General features: G+C 39.8%; 1 protein-coding gene across 1 annotated transcript in view; it reads right to left on the bottom strand.

The window, feature by feature from the left end:
• The window catches only part of LOC119446688 (max-binding protein MNT-like), a 44,249-nt gene that overhangs the window by 29,111 nt on the left and 2,767 nt on the right, over window positions 1-12,371 (bottom strand). Inside the window, exon 3 of the mRNA XM_037711188.2 lies at window positions 2,809-2,850. Within this exon, the coding sequence (XP_037567116.1) occupies window positions 2,809-2,850 (42 nt within the window). The remainder of the gene's footprint in view (window positions 1-2,808; window positions 2,851-12,371) is intronic.

Raw genomic sequence — 12,371 nt, 5'->3', positions numbered from 1 at the left:
CACTACGCCATCTGTAGCTTGCATAATTGGAAAGCTAGTTGGTGGCAGCAGTATAATAGGCTTTTAGTTGCCTGCTACTGGCAGCCTGGTGAAACAAAAGAAAAATGTGTTACAATGTCAAAAAAATTTTGTGTTGCTGGCAATCACTTTTCACAGCTAGCCTGGCTGCTGCCTTTGTTTCTATATGTTGCCAGTATGACAACAAACAAGCATTCAGCAATGGAAATACTCCAGAAAAAAAAAAAAAAAACGTTTGCAGTTTAAGTTTTTTACATTATAATTGTGTGCCCACAGCGGTGGGTCAGTGGCTATGGCATTGCGCTGCTCAGCACTAGGTCACAGGTTTGATTCTGGCAGCGGAGACTGCATTCCGATGGGGGTAGAATGCAACAATGCTCGTGTAATTGTGCTTTGAGTGCTGGCTGAAGAACATCAGGCGGTCAAAACTAATCAGGAACCGTCCATTACCAGTGCCCCTCATAAACCACTCTCCAGTTTTGGAACATTAAGCCCCACAATTTAAATTTCTTTATATTATAGGTGTGTAATATCAGGATACGGTAATTTAGACAAGTTGCACATGGTCTTAGAGCCAGAGTAATGCACATCCTGAAGACTAGTAATAACAAATTAATAATAAAATGTATAAAAGAACAGGTGGAATCAGGTCTTGCAACAGCCAGAAGATAAAACTGTGATTTCAAAAGCTTTATTTAAATAGTGCTCTTGTGCATCTTTTGTAATTCACAGGCCAAAAATTTGTTAGACATCATCCGCTAGAGCATGCTTGATGGTGCAACGATTGCTATGGGATGTGAAAGCCCAGTATGTATCATGGAACACAGCTATGAAGTTGTGCTTATGCATCAAGCCTAACGTCATAAGTGACAGTGCAGATATGCTTCAAAAATATTTTTATTCGTGAGCTGCATTGTGGCAGACTCAAGCCGGCAAGGAATATACAGCATGTTGTTATACGAGTCACCTCAGCATGGCACAGAAGCCAATAGAAAGAAGCACCAGCTTAGTGTGCACCAGTAAGTGCATTTGCCTTGTAGCACAAATCTCCTCAAATCTACTAAAGTAGGCCAACACCCCTGTGGCAGCCATGATGCAAACACCGACCAGATTAAGCAGCCAATCTGCCTTCGTGCCATCACCCCTCTTCTGTTCATCCTATCACTTCCTAGGAAAAGCATGCCGTATTTAGCACATCCATGCCTGTATTAGCAGGTTGGCTTTCCTACAAAGGCCTGCTGCATGGCGTGCAGTTAACGCATTGAGAAACAAATGAAAAGAAAATGTAGCACAATATAATTGGTATAATATCATAGCTCAAGCCCGCAATTACAAAAACGAAAAAAAAAAATGTAAGAAAATTGTGTAGCTATGATACATGTGCAATGCCTTTACTAAGGAATATTATGTATATGCTGTGATATCTAGACACCCCACTGAAAGAATAATATTTGTTTACGATGACTACAGACAGCTCATAATAATTAAAACTCAAATAATTCAAAATTCAAGTTCATTCAAATAAGTCTCAAAGGCTTTGTTCGCTCGTTCACACAGTGCACTTTAAAGAGGCTGTATTCAAACAATGCTTTTTGTTTATTCAAGCTTTTTGGCTGCCCAGGGCAGAACAACAGTACCAAAAACAGGCTCATGAAAGAACATTTATAAAGCAGGAATAGGAAAAATGTGCCCGTGTTGTTATTCAGGCTGAAAGGTTTGTTCCCCGGTGTCACTACAAATAGCTGACTCTGACCCACTGGTGCATTTGCACCTCTGGTGTCTACCTCTTCTCTCTTTATCATTAAATTAGCTGGTGTCCACCTACTCACTTTTGTACATCAATTTGCTTGTATCTGGTCTTCAATACCTTCACTTATTCTGAATATACAAGTCGACTTTACAATAATAACCTCTGTGTAGGTTCAGTGCAGCTTTTGGGAGAAAAATTCAAAGGTTTTCAATGGCTTTCAAGGCCTTGACAAGGAATGAAGGAATTTTCAAGGAATGAAGCACCATGATGCCTGACAGCGTGAAAGCCAAACAATGTCTTAAACAAAGAGCAAATGTTTTTTTATTGCACATGAATGCCCACTAAGTTTTTTTTTTATTTTTTTTTTAAACATAAGCCATCACCTGCCACCACAAACAAAATGGCTCCCTACCACACAGAGGCTGATTGGATTGGACAGTCTTGACTTTGGCTTCATAAACCTTGTGACCAAATACACAAATAAAATCAACTAAGCTCAGTAGAAAGCAAAATAGGTGATTTCTAAAACATGGCTTCCATAACATGTTTCCCCCCCCCCAGTTCTGCAATAGCTTTCCAGCTCATCCAATCCACAAAAGAATCGCCTTCGAGATTAGCCTTAGTTACTTCAAGGCGGCTGACACTGGACGCTGGATTTGGACATAACCTATTCAAGGATTTATAAAAGCTCCGTGAAACTTAAAGGCTTTCAAGGCCTTGAAAATGTCAGTTTTACATTCATGGGTTTTCAATGGTTTCAAAGACCACTACGAACCCTGCCTCTGAGAACAGTGAAAATATGTTGGTTGAGATTACACCATTTAAACCTCTTATAGCCTGAGAACACCAACCCTATAGCAGTTGGAAATTGCAAAGGGGGAAAGAGGGGGTAGCCTTGCATAAAAAAAAAATCTGCGGGTTTATTGTTAGCATTAGAAGGGCATTGCAGCATGTGTGCGGCTTTGCTACAAAGCGAGCGTAGTCATAACAATGGCGAACCAAATGAAGAAAAGAAAATAGCTCGCAAAAATAGCACTCACCTATTTTTTTCAAGCTTATTGTGGACTTCACGTGTGCCCGCCCTGAGTGAGACAAGGAACAAAGAGCAAAGAAAAAAAAAATGAATGATGCAGGGTCACTGGCATGTTCAAAGCAGCTTGGCACGGTATTGAGAATGAATTGTGACTTAAAAGCAGCAAACAATAATCTAATGAGAATTCAATTTTCACATATGACTACATGGTAAACTACGCTAAGCATAAGGTTAAAAGTTATTAAAATGAGGCTATACAACGTACAGATATGTCTACTCACAATGATGATCCCTTTATCACATAAGTTAATGCTATAGTGTCATGCAGCACTAAACTTTTTTTTTTTTTTGAATAATGTTGGCAAACAAAGAATAGGCAAACGAGTGGGAAAAAAATGGAATTCCACATGTGCAAATGCAGATATATAAAAGTGCGGTGAACTGGATGCACTGAGCAAGCCACAAGGGTGTGCGATGAATGCAATTAGCAAAACTGCACATGGGTAGATGTGCAAAAGAAGTGCAGTTCTTAATATCCAAAGCCAAAAAAAATTATTGTTATCGACAAAAAAAAAAAAAATCTAAATGCCACACAGTAACAAGCCTCTTGTTGCAGAAATATGTTGAGCCACGAAAATCAAACATGGATTTGCATAAATGCACAAATTGTCTCAAGTCAAGATTTTTCACTCTTTAGTCAGGCTATTTGTCACGGAATAAAATTATCTCTTCCCATTGGTCGTACAGTTAACAATCCTTTCATGCAGACTCCTTTCATGCTTTGTGCATCAGAATGTACTTTTCATTTGGAAATATTGAAGAATTATCGAAGTATCCCTGGTAGGGCTTGCTTAATGACAGGTACACATTGCAATAAAGTAAACAGCCTCCACTCATGAGTCTCTGCCCCATACAGGCTGTGATAATCACAATACCTTTCCTTATTCAGCCGCATTCAAATAAAGATCAGGTATATCAGACTTACTGAGCATAAATTAGAAATAATACCCATTCTAGACAGCCAGTACCCAGAGCAGTCAGATTAACCAGACAAGATTCAGGGCATGTTACTTTTTCCCACTGTATAGACAGCTGCCACTAACAGAGTTCTTGACCCTGCGTCAGTTCCAATTACTCTAGTGTATGTGGGTGCATTTGCTTGCGACTGTGTGATGGGAAAAATACTAAACATCAGACATCCATACTCAGTACGAGTCTACAAGAAACATTTGCTTTGTAATAAGCAGCTGTTATACAGCGTGACCAGTACCCAGCAACCACTAGCTGAAAGGGATTGAGACATCAAATTTGTGGCTTCCGCATTCTTTGTTTCAAACGTTTCTTATTGCTCCAAAATGCATGCTACATGCTCGAAGATTCATATATTCTCGGTAAATAATTTGATATTGCACTATTTGTGTGAACGATTTCAGTTTCAGTTTCTGGGCGCCGAATTGGACAGTGACATCACTGTCTAGCTTGGTCACGTGGGCCCACAAAGCTGTGATCGTCCGCTCTCGCACACACATTCTGCACCAGCGCAGGCAAACAAAACCACGCCGACAGTTATCATGGCTAGCTGCGGCACCTCCGATTCCGACTCTACGTCTGCGTCCGATGCGGCTACCTACACTCTAGACTCGAGGCTCTCTAGGCTTGCCCGGTGCTGTGGATCACCACTCATTGTACGTCACTCTAATGTGGTATGACGTCACTAATACCCTCTTTACACGGGCACTCTCAACTGCCATTGAGCTGATGGCAGTTGATGTCAATGGCAGTTTACCGAATTCACACGGCAGCTCCAACTGTCATTTACATCTCAACGATCGTTGGCCTCAACGGAGGTCGAGGGTCTCAGCTGACAGTCCCTGAACGGAGACGGAAAGATGGCAGCCTGGGTGGATGAAAACGTGCCACCCGCAGCTGCCGATGCTGCGAATCGTTTCATGTGGACAAGGTTCATGACGGACATGTTGCTACACGTGTCTCGCCAACTAAAAAATCTAACGGCTCCAGACGAATGGCTCTTGGAAGAGCGGAGTAATTAAATGAATTAGTCTTTCCGTAGATGCGCATGAAATTGGACATATTGTACAATCACTGTGACCTGTAATGAGGAGTTTCAAGAGGCAGAACTGATGGTGCTGTGTTATGGACGTATTTATGAAATAAGGATAGCAGGGCTATATCACGGCGATCATGCAAGGGCTGTAGTGAGAGGTCAAGTTTAATTTGTGTAATGCTTTTAGTATAGTCATAACAACGCGAGATAAAACGCGCGGCCCTATTCTGAATCGCTTCGAGTTTTTCAATCAAATACTTTTGATGGGGAGACCAGACGGATGCAGCATATTCAAGCTGAGGTCGAACAAATGTTAGGTAAGCTAGTTTACGAATATCTATAGTAGAATTATGTAACTTACGGCGTAAGTACCCTAATGATCTCGAAGAACTGGCGCATATGCATGCAATGTGCGTTGACCACGAAAGAGTAGAAGTTAGGTTAACAACAAGATATTTATATTGAGTGTCATGCAAAATAGTGTTGTTATCTATGTGATAAGAAAACGTAGAGTTAGTATGCTTGCGGCTAAAAGAAATAATTTTACATTTAGAAACGTTAAGCTTCATTAGCCAAGTGTTACACCAAAAAGAAATAAGTTCAAGATCTTTTTGGAGGGTTTCGTGATCATCGGCACTCTTAATGGAACGATAAAGAATGCAGTCATCCGCAAAAATGCGCACGTGTGAGGAAATGTTATTCGGTAAGTCATTAATGTATATTAGAAATAGTAATGGTCCAAGAACGCTGCCTTGTGGTACACCTGAAGTAACGTGTGAAAGAGGAGAGGAACAGTTGTTAATTGCTGTGCATTGCTGACGATTAGATAGGAAACTGCGAATCCATTTTACTGTAAGAGAATTTAATTTAAGAGCAGTTAATTTCAAAATCAAGCGGCAATGTGCTACAAGGTCAAACGCTTTCGAAAAATCTAGAAAAGCACAGTCAGTTTGTACATCCTCTTCCATGTTAGAGTGTAAATCAGTTGTTAATTCGAATAATTGCGTCTCACATGAGAAATTTCTGCGAAATCCGTGTTGATTAGTAAAGAAAAATTTATTGGCTTCCAGGTGGCTGTAGACATTTGAAGCAATGACATGTTCAAGCATTTTGCAACATATAGATGTTAATGATATTGGACGGTAGTTTTCAGCCGCGTATTTATTGCCTGACTTAAATATGGGTATGACTTTTGCTATCTTCCAGTCCGAGGGCAGCAGCCAAGTCTCTAATGATTGCCTGAAGATGTGAGAAAGAATTTTACTTGATACTGTTACGGTGTTTTTGAGAATTTTAGAATTAATGTCGTCGACGCCACAGGATGTGGTTAACTTTAGGTTATTTATCAGGGATGCGACACCTTCAACTGTTATTTCTATAGGTGACATATATCGGTAGTTTAATTCCGGTACATCCGGCAGATCAGACTGATCTTCTGTGGTGAATATAGAAGAAAAATAAGTATTGAAAGTAGATGCGCAGTGAATATCTGGAAGGGGAGTGTTGTTATTGTTGTGCAAAGAAATGTTATTGTGGTCCTGATCTGGGCTTACAATGCGCCAGAACGAAAAAGAAATGTTACAGCGCAATAATAAATAAAACAGATTTGAAAGATAACCATGCAAAAGTAGCGAGGAAATATGCAGTAATCTATCGCATATTACTATCGATTCAGTGCGCTCATGTGATAGCAAAATTTAACCCGAAAGTCCGTGTAAGCGCAGTTAACAGTCATTCACTTCAATGCCAGTTTGAAAGTTCAACTGTCGTTGACTTCGATGGTCGTTCAGGGTGACCGTGTAAAGAGGGTATAACACTTTTGTTACACTTCCAGCACAGTGACGTCGGTGTCAATCGTGGTAGCGATGGGTCTCGATCGCAAGAACAAGCATTTAGGCACTCTTTGGAAGCGAATTAAAATATGTTTTAAACTTTTGGTGTGTCCCACACTTCACGTTGAGTGTCCTTGCATACAGAGGAACCTACAGCAGGCTTTTTTATAGCCTCAAAATTTGGTGTCTAAACCCCTTAAGTATTTGCCCAACACCTGCTCAAGTAATTGCAGTACAGTACACCCATATGTTTTGGCCAAAGGGAAATATTACAAATTTAAATATCAATCTTTATGAACACAAATTAACAAAATGTATTCGAATAGTACTGCAAGTGTCAAATATTTCATCATCATAAGCCTATCTTTATGTGACAAAAGTCTCTCTAGAGTCTGTACAGCTAGCGCAAGACAGAGGTAATTGGAGATCGCAGGTCAAATATTTACACAACTTTAATTAAAAGCACAACAAATATGCAAATTCATAAAAAAAAAGAACTCCATTCACAGTGTTAACAATTGAATGTGGACATCAATTAGCAAGATTGCACCACAAAACTACATTTTCTTCAATGTCATATAAGAACGAAATCAGATACAGTTTCTAGCAGTGTAAGCAACTACTAAGGAAAAAAGAAGAGGGGGACAGGCTAAAACAAAAATTATTTTCAAATCAGATAGGAAACATGTAAGACATCTCTTGATTCAGTGACCAGGACAAATTTTTCTTCAACTACAAAGCTTCCTTATTAAGATTCTGTAAGGGTTGCCTCTCTTGCATTTTTTTTCTTACATCAAGGTGGGAGCCAACAATCCCTTCCACATCCAGAATTAGCTGACAAAGTACAACCTACTTTGCAACAACGATATATTTTCTAATTAAAGGGACACTAAACAGAAACACTAAATCAGTTTAGACTGATAAGGTATTCTCTCAAATGTCTCACTTTGTTAATTTTGTGTTGATAGGTTCTTTATTAAAGAAGAAAATGAAGGTCAAACTACATTTTTTTTATACTGTGGCGAAACCCCAGCGCTAGTATGCCAGTATGTCATAGACTTTAATGTATTTGTTTCGTATTTCGGCTATCATTAAAAAAATAATAATAATAAAAAGGGAGAGGGGCGCTTAAATTTGAGTAAGCACAGTGCATTAGCACGGTTTTGGGCATACAAACAATTCCTGCTTCTAAAAAACCACAGAAATAATTATTGCACTGCATTCAACAGTATTCAAATCTTTATAAAATCAACTTGGCACAACGGGGCAGAGCTCCAAAGGCAGTCTTGTTCTGTACATTCAGAAATCGGCTAACTGCTCTTGTCTGTCGAAGTACGACACGGCTTCAGAGAAAAGTGCAGCGCATTCAATGCAATGCTAAATACACTGGTTCTTGCCAGATTATTAAAACTAAGCAGCAATGTGCTCAATCAGCCCTTGGGAAGGCAAGAATCAAGAGTGCTGATGTCATCCCCTTCTGCAGTGGGTAATAAGGTTTGATTTACAGTGTGTCTGCTTCATTACAAGTGGAATAGTTCAGCTGTCACCTCCCCACTGCCTAAGCACAAAGCAGAGCCCGGATATGAACGAGAATTTTGTGAGGCGCAGCTTCAAGCCATTTTGAAGTGCACTGCTGTGAAGCCCCACCTGAAGGCAAAATTAGACACTTTTACTAATTCGCAAGTGTGTTGCTCTGCTTTGAACATTTGCCCAACTAGTGAGGGCAGCGGTCATGGCTCAAATGAAGGTGATGTGCTAGCTGCACATGCTGGGGCTTATCTCTTGCACATTGTTTCATCACATTAGCCATGTCTACACACCGATTTCAAAAAGGAAACTACCACCCTACCATTAGCTTGACAAACTGCATCGCAGCAGAGCTAGCATTACAATTTTGAAACAGGTTTCAAATTTTGTCCAGGTTTTACACACAGAAATGCGATAATTTAGTGCACATTTTAATGTATATATATGTGCTATCTACCAAAAAAGTTTACGAACCAATGGATCTGACAAAAAAGCTGAATATCTTCGCAGCCTCAAAACGCAGCCTGATACTCCTATTTCCAGCCTCTAGTATATGCGAACAACGTTGTGATCTACGGTTTTACTGGCTACTTTTAAAAGCTGCTTGGATATTTAGCGTTTTCTGAGATCCCGTGGTCCGTAAACTTTTTTGGTTGATAGTACGTACTGCAGTTCTATCTTCTCGCATTTTTAAGCAAGTGATGGCTGCATGATAACCTAGTCTGCCAGTAATAATCTTACAGTTTAAAGGACCCCTCAGCAGGTTTGGGCATTTCATTGCAAACAAACAAGCGCGATGCACAGATTGTGCGGTGGCGACCTTGTCTGTAAAGTATGAAACGGTTGCATGGCGCGAGACTGATTGAAATGTCAAACAGAAGGCGGCGTGCCCTTCATCTCGAGGGAGCCAAGGTTACATGCACAGATGCCTCTACGCAAGACACATTGCTTGCAATGTTATTGACCATGGCACACGACTTCGGTTATTCATCCAATGCAGAACGCAAAATGCTGCCACTGGAAATGCACCGCACAGCAATAAAAGAAAGAGAAGGGGGAAAATGACAATTGTATGGGAGGCGGGATTTGTCATGTGAACGTCATGCAGTCTCTCAGCTAGTGTATGAGAGAAGGCAGGGAAGGAACGCCTCTTGGGGATGCTAGTCGAGGCAAAGGAGGAAAGTGTGTCTATTGACAGTGACACTTGCCTTTTGGCGACCATAATAACAAGACAGTTCAATTTGTTCTGTCTCCTCCAACCATGAACCAACTTCAAAAATTATTTCTTGAGACGTTCCCTAGACAGCGCCTTACAACTTCCAATGTATAAAAAAAATTTGCAATAGGTGAGGGGGTCTTTTAAGATTTTTTTTGCAATGTAGCAAGTCTATAAGAGTGATGAAGTTATCCCACAAATGGTAACAAGACTGCTGCCATATCATTTAAGTCTGAGCCTGACAGCAGGCGCAAAATCACGATTTCTGCAAGGCTGTAAGCTTCACGCAAATTTCACTAAAGTTTGTGCATGATGCTGTGAAGCAGACGGAAGGATGATTGCACCATAGTATGTAGACCAGTACCCGCCGTGGTTGCTCAGTGGTGTTGGGCTGCTGAGCACGAGGTCACGGGATCGAATCCTGGCCACGACGGCCGCATTTCGATGGGGGCGAATTGCGAAAACACCCGCGTACTTAGATTTTGGTGCACGTTAAAGAACCCCACGTGGTCCAAATTTCCGGAGTCCCCCACTAGTGCCTCATAATCAGATCGTGGTTTTGGCACGTAAAACCCCATAATTTAATTTTTAATTGGGTATGTAGACCAGTGGGCAAAAGGACAAAGTAAAACAGATATAATGATACCACAGATTATGATACACTGCTCAAAATTACTAACAAGCATTACCAACTTCTGCATTAGATGCATGCAAAAATTTATCTAGATGGCATTATCATCAAAGCATATTGGGTTCAACAACGTCGACATGGCTGGTGTTATCAAGGGTGATGTTATAACCATGCAATGGCGTACAGACCCAACTTCCATCATTAGTGCACATGAAACACATGGGTGCTACATAGTATGTGCAATCACATCTAGCCTACTACCAAAGCAACCATTGATTTCAGGTAATGCTCAGCTTGCATAATACTGAATGCACAATTCAATTGTTACTTTAAAAAATTGCAATCCTTTTTTTTTTTTTTTTTATTCTGAGTTCCACAAAACAGGAGATTGGTATAGGACTCGATTATAAAGACTTAGAGAATGAGACTCCAACCAAATAAGGGAATTTATTAGCCCGAATTTCGGAGCCAATTCGGCTCCTTGTTCAGGGGGTATTTTTCGGAGGTGGCGATGTCGGTGCTGTAATGTCAGGCTAATAAATTCCCTTATTTCGTTGGAGTCACTCTCCAAGTCTTTATCAATTTTCCCAACCAGACAGGCAATTCTGTCGAAATGTTTAGCTTCAGGACTCGATTATAAAAGTATGCTCTTTGACATTGCATAATGCTAAGATAGTGGACTACTGCCCTTACACAAGTGTGCTGGTAGCCATGGGCAATAGCTTCATGGTCAGTCCAGGTATAATGATAATCTGTTATAGCGAACACATGTGTTTTGTCAATAGTTTCATAAGCCGGCTGCTATACATACGCCAAGGTGTCATTATTTCCAGATTCTGCACTTGTCATAATCGAGCTTTCTCACTTCTCGAAGTTTATATAGAAGAAGTACGGCAAGGAGAAACGTTTTACCTCAAATATGCAAAGTCTTTGAATTTGCAAGCCATTTGCTGCAACTTCAACAAAACATTGCTTCTTGCGACCAGCTGCAAAACATTATACCAGATGTTTTTTGTTTTTTTTTAGCTAGACCACATTTCTAAAAATAGCTTGTTGCAGATAGCACAATTGTAACTAGACCTAAATTATTCTATGAGGTGGCCCATTACTTCTGTGAAAAATCAGAATACTTAATTGAATAATTAACGTAATTATGCTTTAGCTTTTCAATTAATTACCTTACGGCACATATTTCAATCTACAAATTGTATGCAGTAAGTTCACAAGGCGACATATCCACTTGGAATTACACCAGTTTTGAGATTAATTTTCAAAGTGTCTGCATCAAACAAAGCACTCTCCGAGTGCTTCCATGCATAAAACAGCTTTTTCTTTAAAAAGTAAGTGGAACCAGTGCATTTTTATCGCAACTTTCACTGCGCGTATCTAGATGCTGGTGCCATCTTCAGAATTCGTTCCAAGTTACTATTACTTGCAAACTCACTAGCTACAATTTGTAGATTGAAATATGTGCCATAAAGTTACTAATGAAAACAATTTAATCATGTTAATTATCCAATTAAGCATTTGCATTTCTCATGGAAGTAATGGACACTTCATCAAGTAATTTAGCTCAAGGGTTAGAATTCTGCTATTTGCCACAGGCAATTTTTAAAAATCTGGCGCAGCTAAAAAAAATATACCCTATATGTCGGGTCACTCTTTTGTGACCTGCACAACCTATTGAGAAACCAAAACTGTAACCGCTAATAAAAGTTTTTTAATAGCAATCAAATAAAATTGAAGCTTACTCTGAAATTCTAGATGATGCTCAATGACTTTTCTTAACAATGACTTTTCTTTTCTCAATGACAGCTTTTCTTTAACAACAGATGGAACTCCAAATGTCTCTACATCTTCAATTGATTAACATAGCAATGGTGCACAGTACCTCCTATCAACATAAATTTCCTTCATTTTACTATTTTATTGTGTACATTCAAATGCAACAGCTGGCAGCGGAAGGAAATGCTGAGAATAAATATGTGCAGAGTCACCCAGTAAGAGTCACCCAGTAACTTATTATTCCAGTCAGACTTTACAGGGAATTTTTATTCACATATGTAACATTTGTCTTTCAGCTAATTGCCAAGTTACTGATACCTACATACTAGGCTTGAGCGAGTCAATGATGCACTGGCAATTGCTTAAGATACAATGAAGCCACCCAAGATCTAGTTTCATGACCCTTATCTGAGCGACAAGTTCACTCATGAATTATTGCATTAATTGTCACGTTAATCAACCATTCATCAATGAGACATAAAAAATATGTCACACACATTTGTGGTTATAGTAG

This window comes from Dermacentor silvarum, chromosome 3 (assembly GCF_013339745.2).
Source record: "Dermacentor silvarum isolate Dsil-2018 chromosome 3, BIME_Dsil_1.4, whole genome shotgun sequence".
Classification (NCBI taxonomy): Eukaryota; Metazoa; Arthropoda; class Arachnida; order Ixodida; family Ixodidae; genus Dermacentor; species Dermacentor silvarum.
This window is presented reverse-complemented; position numbering and strand designations above follow the sequence as displayed.